Raw genomic sequence first — 17,578 nt, forward strand, 5'->3', positions numbered from 1 at the left:
TAACTTTCCAACAGTGAATTTAATGATCCGTTATCAAGGTCAAGTCCTTTAGTTTATGCATTTGATTCAGCGTATATGTTATATTCCAAGATATACAGTATGACCCTTAGAGTGCACCATAATTTATTGACGGAAATTATCGGAAACTGCCGATTCTTCTTTCCGAGTATATAACGCCATAATCTGAAGAGCGCACCTTGCGGACGCGTGGGAATAATGCATACAAATTACACAGGTATGTTTATGTAGGTCAGCGATTCAAAATGGTGTAAATTAATTTTTCGTGAAACAAGTGCCGGAGACTAAGATTTAATGAGTAAGTACACCTCTAGAAACCATAATATATGCATGCAGTGTGTATACATGGTTCAAAAGTCACGATAAAGATAATTGACACACCTGTAATTCAGGTATTCATTGGTAATCACTCAAAATCAACATGTCTTCCGCATTTGTCAGATTTGTAAATATCAGAACAGCTCACGTTCATGGTCGATGTACGTAATATTGAGAATGCGTTAATAACTTCGATAACGATAGTCTTATGGAAATGAAATAAAGTGTACAACAGCTATAATATTAATTATTTTAAAGATTTTGTTTCGAGAAAACAAGAAATGAATAATTAAAACAGTGACATTCCTGACCTCGTAATCATGATTCATTGTTATTTTCCCAAGGCTGACAGAGTACAAGAGACAGAATGGAACCAGAACCGCAGCCCAGGAAGATTATGGCAGTGCGATCTGCACGCCAGGTGCCCGTCAGAGTTCGTCTGTTGGACGATGATACATTTAATGACAGCGTTGATGTAAGCATTGTTCACCTTTTATAATTACATAATCCCCAGACAGAGTATATTAAACAACCATTTGGTCATTATATTAGTCCTCATGATACTAATATATTAAAAGATTTGCTTTTTTTCAAGGTTTTGCAACATTAAATAGATAATCTACCACTGAATGTCAGGGTTGGCTGAAGAATAAGAAATACTCATATTTTACAGGAAAACAGTTAATACTACTAGTAGAAGGGAACACCTTTTGGAGGTTTTTAAAAGATTAAATCCTGATGTGTTAAGATATACATATAAGGTCTCTTTTCTCAATAGTAAACATCAGCTCACAATTTCTTAACCAAATTACCAAAATCATGGCTGTCCAGGATCATCCCCCTGTATAATACATATCCTTGGTTACAGGTCATTGACCTTATAATACCTTATGACCCAGAGTGTTTGTATATTGACCAAATATGACTTTATTAAACTGAACTTTTTGCACAAACGTTTGAGCTGCTTGCAATCTTGGATCATTGCACCCTTACAGGAGTTGATGAAAGAAGAAATATTGTTCAATTTAATTGTCCCTTAAGGCCTTAACCCATTTGGACATACATACTATTTATTCATCCATTTTTAGTGACTCTAATATATAAATTAAACCATATTTCTCAGATAATTATGACATAAGTACAATGTATGATGATCATTCATAATAAAAAAATAACCCTGCTTTAAGGAAAAGGTTCAAATCTACTTGAATCACTACTTGAATCACTTTAACATCAATTGCAACTGTATTTCAACATTTATTATTATTGATTTTGGATGTTTAAAAAATCCTGTTTTGTCACGGTCAACATCAAATGATTAAGAAGTCAATATACATTTTAATTTATAGACTTAATTTCGTTTTGGCTATCACAGTAAACGAAATGGCATATGCTTACAAAAAAAGAATAAGGGTATGTTCAGAAAACTATTAAGGTGAGGAAGTGGTTTAATTCATCCCGAATATTGCTGTAAAAGAAAACAGAAATTATGTTAATTAACTTAGGTTAGGCTTGCCTAATTTTTGGTCGATTCAAACTAGTGTTCTGATCTATTACTGATTGTATTTTGTGACCAGACATTTGTTCGCAATCGTTGTTTTTGTCAGTATTTGGTCAAAATGACTTTGAAACACCATTTTGGACCAAACAATGAAATACATATTCCTGTTGAGTTAAGCTGTCTTCTACAGCATCGAAGACATAAGGTCAAGACTTGATTCAAATAATGGGGTCATTGTTAATCATTCCAATTTCCATCCACATAATAATCAGTAATTACGCAATATTATAGCTACCAGTATCAGGTACTGGTACACATATTATAACTTATTTGCAGCATAATTAATGATAACGTTGCATGGAATGATGAGCAATGACCACAAGCATGGAAACAAAACATTTATTGTCAAAAATAACATATTAAATCTACAAAATTTGAGCCACAGTGATTTTACTGGAAATTGTCATTTTGTTAAAATTAATTGAAACCAATGTTGAACCTTCGATATACAGTATAAAACTCCAAACATCTGTTACTTCCCTTTACAAAAAACACTAGAACTGCATAAGAAAATTGTGATTGATTATATTTCTCCTTTCAAAAAAGCTAATTACCAAAAAAACAACAGTATGCAATAAAGATAAAGGTGTGGTTACTCACATTTCTTTTTAATTTTTATACGCCCATCTTACGATGGCCGTATTATGGGAACACCCATGGCGGGCGGGCGGGCGGCTCCACAATGTTGTCCGCTCTCTAACTTGAACATTTCTCATCCAATTTCCACCAAACTTCATGAAAGTGTTTGTTGGTGAAATATCTAGGTCAAGTTCGATAACCAGCCAAATCGCTTTAGGCACTCCAGAGTTATGGCCCCCTGAATTTGTCAAAATTGGCCATTTTAGCTTTGTCCGCTCTCTAACTTGATCATTTCTCATCCAATTTCCACCAAACTTCATGAAAGTGTTTGTTGGTGAAATATCTCGGTCAAGTTCAATAACCAGCCAAATCGCTTAAGGCACTCCAGAGTTATGGCCCCCTGAATTTGTCAAAATTGTCCATTTTAGCTTTGTCCGCTCTCTAACTTGAACATTTCTCATCCAATTTCCACCAAACCTCATGAAAGTGTTTGTTGGTGAAATATCTAGGTCAAGTTCGATAACCAGCCTAATCGCTTTAGGCACTCCAGAGTTATGGCCCCCTGAATTTATCAAAATTGGCCATTTTAGCTTTGTCTACTCTCAAACTTGAACAGTTTTTATCCGAATTTCACCAAACTTGCTACTATAAATGTTTGTTGGTATATATTCTTGGCAAAGTTCTATAACCAGCCAGGCTCTTCAGGATTATGGCCCTTGAATTGGTCAAAATTTGCCATTTTTGCTTTGTCCACTGTCTAATTTGAACAGTTATCATCTGATCTTCACCAAACTTGCTGAAAATATTTGTTGGTAAAATAAATCGGTCAAGTATGATAATCAGCCAAATGCCCCGAAGCACTTCAGGATTACTGCCCTTGCCATTTAAGCTTTGTCTACTCTCTAACTTGAACAATTCTCATCTGACCTTCACCAAACTTGCTGAAAATGTTTGTAGCTATAAAATCTTTACCAAGAAGTTTGCCGGTATAAATGCTTTGCCAAGTACACACTGATTGTCTCTTGGGTACGATTAAGGATGAATTTAGAATCCAATAAATTATTGATGGGCGTATTTTGTGAGTGTCACTCTTGTTAAAAAAAGAGGTGTGGTAAATTCGCGGGGAACGAAACATAAATTTGGTGTGGCCTTATTTATGTTCCATTAAGATTCTGAGTTAGGATAAAAACTCAATTTATGAGCTCGTTATCATATAGATACTTCAGTCTACTTTCATTTCAATAATGTACTTTTTGTTATTGTATCATGTGTGACAAATACAAATTAAGGCCAAAAATAATGTACGCATATGTTCATACCAGTTTAAGGTTGCTGCATTTTAGAACCTATAATTGCATATTGCTTGGAAAAATAAAGAAGTCAACATATTTTAGAAAATATGCAAACCTCTAGTTATTTGTAAAATTACTATTATAATTTACAGGAATTAGTAGTTAAAATCATGGTACATTGTAATTTACAGAACGTTTGTCTTCATTGAAATTTAAGGTACCTTTGCAATTGTATTAATTTACATACACGTACATTGTAATTTCGGAAAGTTTAGCTAAATTTTTACCCTATGTTTGTTTTATCTTTTTTCTTGATGTTTGCATGTATGACAATTTCTGAAATTGGATGTTGAAATGTTCTTAAAATTACTTTTATTTGATAGGATATGATAAATTGATTATCTATTATGACTTAAGTGACATTGATCATTCTAAGATAAAAAGGTGTAATATTATATAACTTAAAGCTGCACTCTCACAGATTGAACGTTTTGACATATTTTTTTTATTTTTTGTCTAGGAACGAACCAATTTTTGCGAAAATACAAGGAAACCAGTTTTATTAGACTCCTGACAAAAAATTAGATCGCAGATTTTTATATTTAAGTTCAAAAATTGATGTTTTATGCACATTTTACGCAAACCTTTAGTGACGGTTTAAGCCAAATATTGTAAAACATTAATTTTCGAACGGAAACATGAAAATCTATGATCTGAGTTTTTGTCAGCAATCTTATATCATTGGTTTGCAGATATTTATGCCAAAATTTGCCCATTCCAAGACAAAAAATAAAAAAGTTGTAAAATGGTAAATCTGTGAGAGTGCAGCTTTAACTTTTTGTTTAATCATCAAATGTTCTGCCATAAAAGTACACTCCTAAAAATCAATATGAAAGTCTGTTGTGATCCGGAAAGTAAACATTCTCAGCCTTAAAATATTAGTTTTTATTTCTCTTGACTGTTTAATCCATTGTGTCAATATGGTCTAACCAGATGATAGAGAGTGAACTGTGCAGGTTTTGATTGTATATTTTTGTCAAATTCAAATAAACATGCCATTGCTGTTTTTTTTAAAACACCTTAAAGTTACAAATCATCTTAAGCCCCTGTCATATTGTCACGATTTTGGCTATATTTGTATTTGAGTTTGCATGACAGACTACCTAAGAGATGTCGCCATATTAATATTGAGTAGAACCATTTTTGTACACTCTAAAACTCATGGGCACATTGTTGGGAAAGGCCAATGGGAATTGTTTCAACTCAATTACAGTTGTAGTAAGCACTACCTACATATAGCAAGAACAGTTTTAACCAAATTTCAGCTACAACTTAATGCTATTTAAAGATATCTCCAGCTTTATACTACCCTAACTGTCACAAATCCGGCATTTGCATGCTATTATGGACATCATTGCAATACCATATTCAACACACCCCATCTGTTATTTTTTGAATTTGCATGCTATTTAACATATACCATTGCAAAGACATCTCTAATATTGCCAAAACTGTTATAGATCCTGTGGTTGTATTCTTTCACAGACATACATGTAAGCAGTTTATATGTCGGTGATGTTGTATAATATAATGCATTTATACATTTCTAAACAACTGTGATTTCTTCACAGAAAAGAGGAATAGGCTGGGTGCTGTTTGACAAAGTATGTGAACATCTCAACATTATCGAGAAGGATTATTTCGGACTCAACTACAAAACAGCAGACGGTGAACAGGTTCGTTAAAAAGATAATTATTCAAGGAAAACTCTATTTTGCCATCTAATGACAAGCCTGATGTCATTATCCTGAATTAGTGAAGTGCATTTTTGAGAAATACGTTTTTTTACAAATTCAGTTGTCAGAGTGTCGGTGTGCATACTGTTTTTTACATTTTCAATTGTTAGTGTTATTGCCTTTATCTGCAATTGAGTATACGCTGGGGAAACACTGTGCATCTGTATCATATTATATTCTTCCATTTCATGATGAATGCATATTTAAACCAAATGATGGTATGATAAAGGAGAAATTGTTAGTCCAAAAAGATTGAAACTTAGATATTAAATTCATTGATGTATTTTTCAATAATGCGCTAGTATCATTTGAAGTCGTTCATGATAAACTATACCCTTCTGCTTACTTGTGTATTGTTCTGCTATTTCCACCATATATAGAGGATAGAAGGAATGTTAGCATTGTTTACAAATGCCAGTGGTGGACAATCTGAACTTGGCCAGTATCAGCCCTTATCACCTCGGTAAACAATACCACAACTATCACACCGGCTCGAGTTTAAAACCGTCACCCACTGTCAGGGTTAATCAGGGATTGATTATAATACCACTGTCTTAATCATTATCAAGTTGTCATATTTCCATATTTATCTTTTATTTTGCAGAATTGGCTGAACAACGATAAAAAGATAGCCAAACAGATGAAAGGTAAACAGATCAAATCTTACTGATGAAGGTTGAAACTCAGATTAACCTCACAACATTGAGTTTAAACTTCATTGGATGCACCATTTTAAACTCATATTAAAAACTAACTTGTTGATATAACCTTGTTCTCTAATGCTTTCTGTTTCTTTACACCTGATATTTGTGTGGCGTGTGCTCTTTCCTAATGTAACCTACTGTTTGGCCTTCCTTCTGCAGGTCAGAACTGGAACTTTAGTTTCGAGGTGAAGTTTTACCCAGCAGACCCTGCTCAGCTTGCTGAGGATTTGACACGATACCAGCTCTGTCTCCAGATACGACGAGATATCGTCAATGAGAAGTGAGAAACTCAGGCTTAGATGTTGATCATCTCTCAAAAACATGTGCAAATAATCCTTAATTCTATTGGGTGTTTGAAATAAAACAATTCAAGAAATAATGATATTTTTTTTTGGTGAATTTCTACCTGATTCAATGATTGTTCATCTGACCTACAGTGACAATTGATAGACAAAACTATAATGATTTGGCATTCATGTTCTCATGTGAATTGTTTCAATTTTTTAACACTTATTTTTCAAGTACATTTAAGTTCTTCACAATTTGACAAGCACACAATATTTGTCCCTTTATTCTACAGACTTCCCTGCTCTTTTGTGACATACACACTGCTAGGGTCATACACAGCGCAGTCTGAGCTTGGCGACTATGACCCAGAGGAGTTTGGCAGTGGCTACAAGTACCTCAAGGACATACAGTTTGCCCCACACCAGGACAAGGAACTCCTCATCAAGATTGCAGAGTTACACAGACAACACAAGTAATGGTCATATAGTGTCACACTATTATCAACATGTGCAATTTACTAAGCCCTGTTAAAACTCTTTTAAAATGGAAAATACTGTCACAGTCTGTCAGTATGAGTATTATAAGCCATGTCTAATCAAAAATAATAGTCAATGATATATGTATCCATGTGTAAAATGTTTCCACCTTCCTTTAGGGGTCAGACACCAGAGGAATCTGAGCTGAAGTTCTTGGAGAATGCCAAGAAGTTGGCCCTGTATGGCGTGGAGCTTCATCCTGCTAAGGTGAGTCTCTAAGGTGGATCTGCAGATTCACTTCATTCACTTTTCGGTTGAATTTATGCATTATAGTGGAGATATAAAATTATTATTCTTATCCCATCATTTATATGTTTGTTGACTCTCCGAAAGAAGTGAGAAAACAAGGATATGTATATCTCAGATTAATAAGCTGAGAATTTCTCTCACTTTTTGATGGTCTGTATTGAAAATATTGTGTGTTTAGTGGCTATTGCCTACAAAGTACATATTTGAAAAAAAATATTATGGCTTAAAAAGCAAACATTTTTGACATTTGGGGCAAAGATATCGAGGATCATGTTTACATAATAAAACTGATAACCTTCAACTCTGATGTAGATGATTGCACATGGAAATAACCTTGAGTTCTTATCGAAATACAATCTGATAAAATTCAAATCTATTTTTGTAAGATAAGTATTCTTAACAGTTGAACCACAAGCAGGACATGTTGGTTAAGCTCATGCTGATACAACAAACACAGTTAGCATTATAGTTTTATAGTAGTAATTGTAATTGGTTTTGTCCACAAATACAAGAGAATCAGGTCTCTTAAATTTAAGTGACTATTAACACTGACAAATGCTCTAGCCAGGATTTGAAAATGGCAGGGTGAAGGTTTGGAAAGGATAAGCTACATGAGTTGCCCTATGGGGGTGGGGTGGAAGATTGGGCATCCCTCCTACAAGGGGGGCTTGGGGGTCTCCCCTTAGAAATTTTTATTTTCAAACCCAATTTAATGCATTTTTATTAACTTACAGGCTATTCAAAATGTTGTTGTTGTTGTTTTGATTTTTAAATTAAGAAGTGTGTCTAAATATCAAAATCAAAATGTGTCTCTTTTTGGGTAGTATAAGTGTCTGGAGTCTCCTTTTGTGCATTGTCACATTTTTCTCCTAAAAAGCATCTAAAAAGACAAAACAACAAAGACAGTTAAACATTCATAGTGGCATTTATGTATTGCTCAACGTCAAGGTACTAAGTCACAGGCCGGGTCGAACTCGTATGGATGAAGGGAAAACGTAACACAAGCTTTGAATGAAAATAGGGCATTTATTAATGCCATAAAAGTGTTTTTACGAAATATCGTAAAATAAAACATAAGTGTCAATAGCATGTGTATAATAACATTTCCCGAAATACATATCTGGGTGGAAAAACCGCCAAGAAAATAGGGCATTTATTAATGCCATAAAAGTGTTTTTACGAAATATCGTAAAATAATACATAAGTGTCAATAGCATGTGCCTGACAAAACTGGTGAAGGGAAACAAAAAACTAACAATACATATGGTAAGAAAATATGAAGAAAAACATGGGGTTAAACGATGTGTTCACAATTAAATGTGACATGAAGAACAGTTAGATAAGCTCATTTCTCGACCTTGTAAACTGACAGATATTCAAACAGAAGGTGGTGCGGATGGTGGTGGTGTATTATATGAAAACTAAAATAAAATGCCGAGGCTTTCGCCCACGCTAAAAATATATCAGTAATGGCTACAACGTATCGTGATTGGCTGTTCAGAGCCACATGAGATAAAACTCAAAGGTGATTGGCTGAGGCAATAATTTATGCAGGGTGCTGACATGGTTAAATACCATTTTAACCACTAAATTAATGGTTGAACAATTCCATAAATAATTTTATGTTTGCATAAAATTTCATTTATGTATTGCTCAACGTCAAGGTACTAAGTCACAGGCCGGGTCGAACTCGTATGGATGAAGGGAAAACGTAACACAAGCTTTGAATGAAAATAGGGCATTTATTAATGCCATAAAAGTGTTTTTACGAAATATCGTAAAATAAAACATAAGTGTCAATAGTATGTGTATAATAACATTTCCCGAAATACATATCTGGGTGGAAAAACCGCCACAAGGAGAATCCTCCGCCGCCACCCAGAGAGACCGGACTGAGATTACTACGAGTTCAACCCAGGTCATGAATGCAAACGGACAAGGAAAGGCAGAAAAAGTTGAAATGATTAATGGTAAAACACTGGAAAACGAACAGTCACAATGTGCTTACTGCATATTCAAATACATGATGTGGTCGAGAACATGAGAAAAATATAAAAACAAACAACAGAAATGCAATCCGACTGCGGCCTTAAACCGTCAGTAATTGTATAGTATTATCACAAAGGAACATTTATAAGTGAAAGCATAAAGATGCGGCACTGTACCATCAAAATAAATAAAAAGAATAGATACAGTGATTGCGGCCTAGAACAACAAGGTGAAAACAAAAGCATGAAAAATAAAAACTGCGAACTTTAACCGTCAGAGATTGTACAAAAAATTGGCAAGAATGACCATTTGGCTATAGGGGCTGTTTGAGATCAAAGGTAAAAGAAGGTTACATGGCACTTAATAAAAACTGCGGCCTTTAACCTTCAGACTATAAACACAAAAACATAAAACAAAAATGCAATACTTTAAGGCCAAATTGAACCGTCAGACTATAAACACAAAAACAAAAAGCATAACGGCAATACTTTAAAGTAAAATAATTACAGCAATTAAGTACACCACAGTTGTGGTAAAACATTTAGCACAGGTTTACCGCGGCCTTAAACTGTCGGTTAAACCAGTGTAATTCATAGAATTATATCAGTAAACATACATGTACATAAAAAAGTGCACCGCGGCCTTAAACCGTCGGTAAAACCAATGTATCTTTACAACTACATCCGTCAACGTACACATAAAAAAGAGCACCGCGGCCTTAAACCGTCGGGTTAACCAGTGTATCTTTAGAACAACAACAATGAACAACATATAAAAATGAGCACCGTGGCCTTAAACCATCGGTGAAATGGTTCTAATGTTTATACAGCAAATAACAGCATAAAAATAGAAATTGAAAAACCACCGCGGCCTTAAACCGTCGGTGAGACTGCGTTTATGCAAAGAGTAGTGTTAACCGTTGGTAATGGCATTCAATATGCTGGGATACTTAAGAGTGATGAGTAGATCTGTTATATAGAACCGTCAGAACTAGTGGTCAAGACGGATATGAAATAATGGGATGATCTGTTGCCGTTAACCGACAGATCAAAACCGTGTAAGTAGGAATGTAAGCATGAGGGGAGGGTTTCAACATGTGAGAGTTGACGTGTATTATAAGGAAGCAGATGAATGCCGCTGGCCAGGTTATTGGATATGGTAAATAGTGATGTTGTTGGTGCATGTATAGCTCAAAATGAAACAGGTGGTAACCAGTATACCAGAAAACGGCAAAAAAAGAAAAGAAAAAAGAAGAGCATTGAAAAGTGCGGTTTGAGGAAATAGGGTAACATGACCTGAACTAAGCACAATGTAGTGTGCACCTGAAAACATGGGGGGGGGGGGATTTATGTTTGACCAATAAAATTGGTTATACTGTGTCATGGTAATTTGACGGTGTCTCGTTTGCTTGAGAACTGGCAGTGGTAGGCTGCGTGGGACCCCCTGCAGAAACCACAGATGTGAGGGTACGGGCATTTGGCATTGCGACAAAGCGTTCTTTTGTTGAAATTCCAGCAGGTCTTGTCATGGAACCTATGGATACGGTGGCTGTGCGAGCTATGAAAAGATGTATGGATGGGAGATGAAAACGGAGTGGGTTGTTGGTGAAAAGATGTACACGCCCTGAGCCAAAACTCAGTATGCAATCTATCCCAGGGGAGGGGGGCGGACTCTCGTAACCTTCTGAAATGGATGTCGTAATGGTAAAAAGCAAGACCAGGACAGCTAGCTGCAATGTCCGGACGATTTCAGCGTACTTCATAAGCTGTGCAGCTTCATGGGGAAATTTGGTTGTATACACTGCTGTGAATTTTATAAAAGCTGATGTCCAGGACTCTATGGTTATGATTTTCTGGGTGCGGGTGGAGGGTCGAAGTGTAAAGTTCGAGTGTTGATCGAGTTGAAATGAGAATTGGGGATCGCAGGTAGACGAAGGGAAAGAGGGTAGTAGAGAAGAGAAGTCGATGAATTTATTTCTCCAAATATCTTTGCAGATTGACCTCTTGATTTGGTTGAGGATGGGTGTATTAATTGGCTCAGTGTATTGAATGCCATTAAATGTCAGCTTGCTTGTGTGATTGGGACTGGCGTGTTGAAAATCATTAGTTATGGAATCATCAGAATCATAAGCACTGTCGATCTGCAAATGACGCGGGAGAGGTTGACTCAATGTCAGGTGATGTTGAGAGTGTGAAACAACTGGAATGTTCTGTAGACCATGAAGAGGTTGACCACAGCGTGGAAGCGTAGCACCGGGAGAGGGTTGTAGACAAGGGACTTGAGGAGGGCAAATTGTTTGTTTGTCGCCAGCTGGAATAGAACCATGTAACCTGGTAGTGGTCTCAGGAAGTGCAGGTCCCGGTGGGAAGACTGGTGAGAGCGAAATATTGTGGCCAGCATTGCAGGTGGTAGTGGCATGGGTAACAGTCCATGTGTGTTGGGGCTGTGTAATCATGTGAACAGAAGGCTGTTTCCCTTGTTTGTATCTATGGCAAGAAGATTCCGAAGGTGCCTGTCTTTGATTGTCAGCAGGTGTCATCTGAAAGGAACAGGAAAGTTAAATATTGAGAAAGGGATACCACCAAAGAGGGTTCCCAAATTTAATTATAATAAAGTGTCGGGATTCATAAACTAATGATGAACCCAGACATTGGTAAAAGGTAAAGAAGTCTGAAATCATAACCAAGGGCGTAAATTGACTGTCATTAGTGTGAGTCATATTTGAATAGTTGAGATACACTTGAAGGGTGTAATGTATAATCTGAACCATGTACCCAAAGTACATTTTGTTTGATTTTTTGAATAGCAAGGTGTGTAAATAAAGCCAAGCTGTGAGCACTGGTAGTACCCATGGCGTGTTAATGAAACCAAAGAAAAATTCTGCTACAACTTAACTTAGCCGAGTCGTAATTAAGAATAAAGGTCATATCAAATGGTGTGTATAACTAAATCAACGATGGAACAGAGCTCGATTACTTAACCATGCCGTAAATCATGTAGTGCATATAGTGTAAACCTAATTATGGCAAAGGATGGATCCGGGCGTGTTAACTAATGCAATGTTGTAGTAAACATAGTAGACTTAGTACTCGTGAGGTAACGAAGACATGATAAATGCGAAGACAATATGCGGTTACAAAGGCAAACCGTTAATACAGCAGTACACATGGTGTAGAAATAAATCAAATTCAATGATAGAAACGGCAAAGCTAACCATTTAATAATGTAGTACACAAGGTGTACAAACTAAAATATGCCATTTTTGCATGCATGCTAAGTAATGGGACATGGCGTGTAAACTAGGCCAAGCCGTGAATAATACACATGGTGTGATAACTAAACCATGGTAAGCAATTGGACAAGGCGTGTAAACTAAGCCAAGCCGTAAATAATACACATGGTGTGATAACTAAACCATGGTAAGTAATGGGACATGGCGTGTAAACTAAGCCGAGCCGTAAATAATACACATAGTGTGATAACTAAACCATGGTAAGTAAAAATTAGGGACATGGCGTGTAAACTAAGCCAAGCCGTAAATAATACACATGGTGTGATAACTAAATCATGGTAAGCAATTGGACATGGCGTGTAAACTAAGCCAAGCTGTAAATAATACACATGCAACTAAACCATGGTAAGTAATGGGACAAGGCGTGTAAACTAAGCCGAGTCGTAAATAATACACATGGTGTGATAACTAAACCATGGTAAGTAAAAATTAGGGACATGGCGTGTAAACTAAGCCAAGCCGTAAATAATACACATGGTGTGATAACTAAACCATGGTAAGCAATTGGACAAGGCGTGTAAACTAAGCCAAGCCGTAAATAATACACATGGTGTGATAACTAAACCATGGTAGGGAATAAAACCTGGCGTGTAAACTAAGCCAAGCTGTAAATAATGCACATGGTGTGATAACTAAACCATGGTAAGTAAAAATTAGGGACATGGCGTTTAAACTAAGCCAAGCCGTAAATAATACACATGGTGTGATAACTAAACCATGGTAAGTAAAAATTAGGGACATGGCGTGTAAACTAAGCCAAGCCGTAAATAATACACATGGTGTGATAACTAAACCATGGTAAGCAATTGGACAAGGCGTGTAAACTAAGCCAAGCCGTAAATAATACACATGGTGTGATAACTAAACCATGGTAAGGAATAAAACATGGCGTGTAAACTAAGCCAAGCTGTAAATAATGCACATGGTGTGATAACTAAACCATGGTGAGTAATGGGACATGGCGTGTAAACTAAGCCAAGCTGTAAATAATACACATGGTGTGATAACTAAACCATGGTAAGTAATGGGACATGGCGTGTAAACTAAGCCAAGCTGTAAATAATACACATGGTGTGATAACTAAACCATGGGAAGTAAGGGGACATGGCGTGTAAACTAAGCCAAGCCGTAAATAATACACATGGTGTGATAACTAAACCATGGTAAGTAGTGGGACATGGAGTGTAACTTAGCCAAGCCGTAAAAAATACACATGGTGTGATAACTAAACCATGGTACGAAAAGAAAAATGTGGCGTGTAAACTAAGCCACACAAAAATTATGATAATATTAGAAGCACAGAACGTGCTAGAATATGGAAAAAACTACATATCTTTTCGAGTAAAATCGAATGGACCCAGGGCAGCGACCACAGCAGCATGGGGATGCTGGCGAAGCGAAGAGAGCATGTGACGGAAAGGTGGCAATCATCCAAAGCGAAATGGTAGAATGCATCAACTGAACGGGTCCTGAATCCTTTTTGTAGAATGACTGGAGACACGCGCATGTGATAGTCCAATGTTAAACAATAAGTCCAAATCGGAAATATGCTGAGCAAAGTATTCTTGGTTAACATGGGTTAATGACCAGCACGAGAATAATAAGGGCTGAAATCATACACCGTGTTCATATTATCCATTGTTTGAACTAAGCACCAGGAAAACTCCAAGCATAGCACGTAAGGAGGCCCCTATAAGTCCGGATTGGGTATCAAATGACAAATCACAATAATGACAGAAGAATTCTTGAAGACTTGTAGATGTATTTAAATTGTGACACTGGGCGCTGCCATCTTGAGTCACGTGATCCCGTAAACAGCCGATTTGGTTTGTTGCCTTTTCCGCACAAAACTTCGCTATAAAACAGGGTCGCCACCCTGACATGTTTAATCCAAACCGTTAAGTATAGCAAACAGCTATAAATGACATAAGTAAATAACCGTGAAAGGTACAAACGTTTCATGTATTATATGAAAACTAAAATAAAATGCCGAGGCTTTCGCCCACGCTAAAAATATATCAGTAATGGCTACAACGTATCGTGATTGGCTGTTCATAGCCACATGAGATAAAACTCAAAGGTGATTGGCTGAGGCAATAATTTATGCAGGGTGCTGACATGGTTAAATACCACTAAATTAATGGTTGAACAATTCCATAAATAATTTTATGTTTGCATAAAATTTCATAAATGCACCAAAACAAATATGCAGGGTACAATCAGGATATGGTACGAATGTTACATTCAGCCTACCTGTTACTTAATTGTGTTTGGTTAAATAATGTATAATATGCTGATATTTGAGAACCAAATGACATTTCAAGCCACTGCCATTTCGGAAAAAAAATCCATGATCAAGGATATTTTAATAGCCTTTATGACATCATTGTCATTTTGTACCAAAAATTTGCCATTGTTGTACAAAAATGTTAACCTTAGCCATAAGTGGAAAACATTAAACATATTGAAATGAAACTTGGTACACACATGTATAGCAATGCCCATAGCTCTGGCTTAAACAGTTGTTATACGCTCCTTGTTATCAATTTGACCTAAACATATTGACATCTTTTTCTCTGCAGGATGCTGAAGGCAAGGACATTCAGCTTGGTGTGTGTGCCCAGGGCCTGCTGGTGTACAAGGACAAGCAGCAAGTGAACCGTTTTGTATGGCCCAAGGTCCTCAAGATGTCGTACCGCAGAAACAAGTTCTTTATCAAGATCAGGCCTGGAGAGGTATGTCTGTGTTATGTAGTGTCAAGATCAGGCCTGGAGAGCTATGACTATGTAGTGTAGTGTCAAGATCAGGCCTGGAGTGGTATTTCTGTGTAATGTGGTGTCAAGTTAGGCCTGGAGTGGTATTTCTGTGTAATGTAGTGTCAAGATCAGACCTGGAGAGGTATGACTGTGTAATGTCGTGTCAAGATCAGGCCTGGAGAGGTATGACTGTGTAATGTAGTGTCAAGATCAGGCCTGGAGAGGTATGACTGTGTAATGTCGTGTCAAGATCAGGCCTGGAGAGGTATTTCTGTGTAATGTCGTGTCAAGATCGGGCCTGGAGAGGTATATCTGTGTAATGTGGTGTCAAGATCGGGCCTGGAGAGGTATGTCTGTGTAATGTCGTGTCAAGATCGGGCCTGGAGAGGTATGTCTGTGTAATGTCGTGTCAAGATTGGGCCTGTAGAGGTATGACTGTGTAATGTCGTGTCAAGATCGGGCCTGGAGAGGTATGTCTGTGTAATGTCGTGTCAAGATCGGGCCTGTAGAGGTATGTCTGTGTAATGTAGTGTCAAGATCGGGCCTGGAGAGGTATGTCTGTGTAATGTAGTGTCAAGATCGGGCCTGGAGAGGTATGTCTGTGTAATGTAGTGTCAAGATCAGGCCTGGAGAGGTATGACTGTGTAATGTAGTGTCAAGATCGGGCCTGGAGAGGTATGTCTGTGTAATGTCGTGTCAAGATCGGGCCTGGAGAGGTATGTCTGTGTAATGTAGTGTCAAGATCGGGCCTGGAGAGGTATGTCTGTGTAATGTAGTGTCAAGATCGGGCCTGGAGAGGTATGTCTGTGTAATGTAGTGTCAAGATCGGGCCTGGAGAGGTATGTCTGTGTAATGTAGTGTCAAGATCGGGCCTGGAGAGGTATGTCTGTGTAATGTAGTGTCAAGATCGGGCCTGGAGAGGTATGTCTGTGTAATGTAGTGTCAAGATCGGGCCTGGAGAGGTATGTCTGTGTAATGTAGTGTCAAGATCGGGCCTGGAGAGGTATGTCTGTGTAATGTAGTGTCAAGATCGGGCCTGGAGAGGTATGTCTGTGTAATGTAGTGTCAAGATCGGGCCTGGAGAGGTATGTCTGTGTAATGTAGTGTCAAGATCGGGCCTGGAGAGGTATGTCTGTGTAATGTAGTGTCAAGATCGGGCCTGGAGAGGTATGTCTGTGTAATGTAGTGTCAAGATCGGGCCTGGAGAGGTATGTCTGTGTAATGTAGTGTCAAGATCGGGCCTGGAGAGGTATGTCTGTGTAATGTAGTGTCAAGGTCAGGCCTGGAGAGGTATTTCTGTGTAATGTAGTGTCAAGATCAGGCCTGGAGAGGTATGTCTGTGTAATGTAGTGTCAAGATCAGGCCTGGAGAGGTATTTCTGTGTAATGTAGTGTCAAGATCAGGCCTGGAGAGGTATTTCTGTGTAATGTAGTGTCAAGATCAGGCCTGGAGAGGTATGTCTGTGTAATGTAGTGTCAAGATCAGGCCTGGAGAGGTAAGTTTGTGCAATGTAGTGTCAAGATCAGGCCTGGAGAGGTATGACTGTGTAATGTTGTGTCAAGTATTGGCCTGGAGAAGTACGTTTGTGCAATGTAGTGTCAAGATTAGGCATGGGGAGGTAAGTCTTTGTAATGTAGTGTCAAGATCTGACCTTAAGAGGTATGTCAGTGTAATGTAGTGTCAAGATCTGACCTTAAGAGGTATGTCAGTGTAATGTAGTGGATTAAGAACCAGTAATGATATTCTTATTTCCCATCCTTATTATCAAGAATTGAATATCCTAGTTTACTTATTTTGATTAGTATATAGGAATGGAATTGCAGGTTTGTTTATCTGAAATTAAAAATTGTTTTCAAATATAATTTGCATACAGGATATCGTCACTGTAAAGTTTCTCATATTTACCATGAATCATATGTTAGAATGGAGTTGGTATGAAATAAAACATTTCTTACAGAAAATCATCATATCAATAATTATTTTGGCAAATTTTATCATGGAATGATATTGATACAATTAATCAGTGGCTAATATAAATGTGTATTCATTTTGTTTTCAGTTTGAGGAGTTCGCAAGTCTTATAGGTTTTAAGCTTTTGAATATTAAATATTCTAAGCGGTTGTGGAAGATATGTGTGGAACATCATTCCTTCTTCAGGTAAAGAGCTCACATATTGAAACAGGAAAAATAGCATTTTTAA

The 17,578-nt window shown here is 37.2% G+C and overlaps 2 protein-coding genes across 6 annotated transcripts in view; one reads left to right on the top strand and one right to left on the bottom strand.

Annotated features, from left to right (window-relative positions):
* The first annotated feature begins 211 nt into the window (after positions 1 to 211).
* The window catches only part of LOC128226653 (protein 4.1-like), a 36,734-nt gene continuing 19,367 nt past the window's right edge, over positions 212 to 17,578 (top strand). For all 4 annotated transcript variants that reach the window (XM_052936618.1, XM_052936620.1, XM_052936619.1 and 1 more), the window contains exons 1-9: positions 212 to 316; positions 681 to 811; positions 5,400 to 5,504; positions 6,169 to 6,211; positions 6,428 to 6,548; positions 6,849 to 7,028; positions 7,212 to 7,299; positions 15,205 to 15,357; positions 17,438 to 17,535. In XM_052936618.1, coding sequence (XP_052792578.1) covers positions 704 to 811; positions 5,400 to 5,504; positions 6,169 to 6,211; positions 6,428 to 6,548; positions 6,849 to 7,028; positions 7,212 to 7,299; positions 15,205 to 15,357; positions 17,438 to 17,535 — 896 coding nt within the window. In that variant the 5' untranslated portion in view covers positions 212 to 316; positions 681 to 703. The remainder of the gene's footprint in view (positions 317 to 680; positions 812 to 5,399; positions 5,505 to 6,168; positions 6,212 to 6,427; positions 6,549 to 6,848; positions 7,029 to 7,211; positions 7,300 to 15,204; positions 15,358 to 17,437; positions 17,536 to 17,578) is intronic.
* On the bottom strand, positions 8,782 to 14,635 carry LOC128226654 (uncharacterized). 2 transcript variants are annotated; one of them, XM_052936623.1, is made up of 2 exons: positions 14,578 to 14,635; positions 8,782 to 11,869 (listed from the first exon to the last, which is right to left on the bottom strand). In XM_052936623.1, exon 2 carries the CDS (start codon positions 11,867 to 11,869, stop codon positions 10,700 to 10,702), a length of 1,170 nt encoding a protein of 389 aa, XP_052792583.1. In that variant the 5' UTR covers positions 14,578 to 14,635; the 3' UTR covers positions 8,782 to 10,699. The 2 variants fall into 2 exon arrangements, with proteins under 2 accessions (XP_052792583.1, XP_052792584.1); XM_052936624.1 differs by lacking the exon at positions 14,578 to 14,635 and adding an exon at positions 14,242 to 14,311.

This window comes from Mya arenaria, chromosome 3 (assembly GCF_026914265.1).
Source record: "Mya arenaria isolate MELC-2E11 chromosome 3, ASM2691426v1".
NCBI classification, from domain to species: Eukaryota; Metazoa; Mollusca; class Bivalvia; order Myida; family Myidae; genus Mya; species Mya arenaria.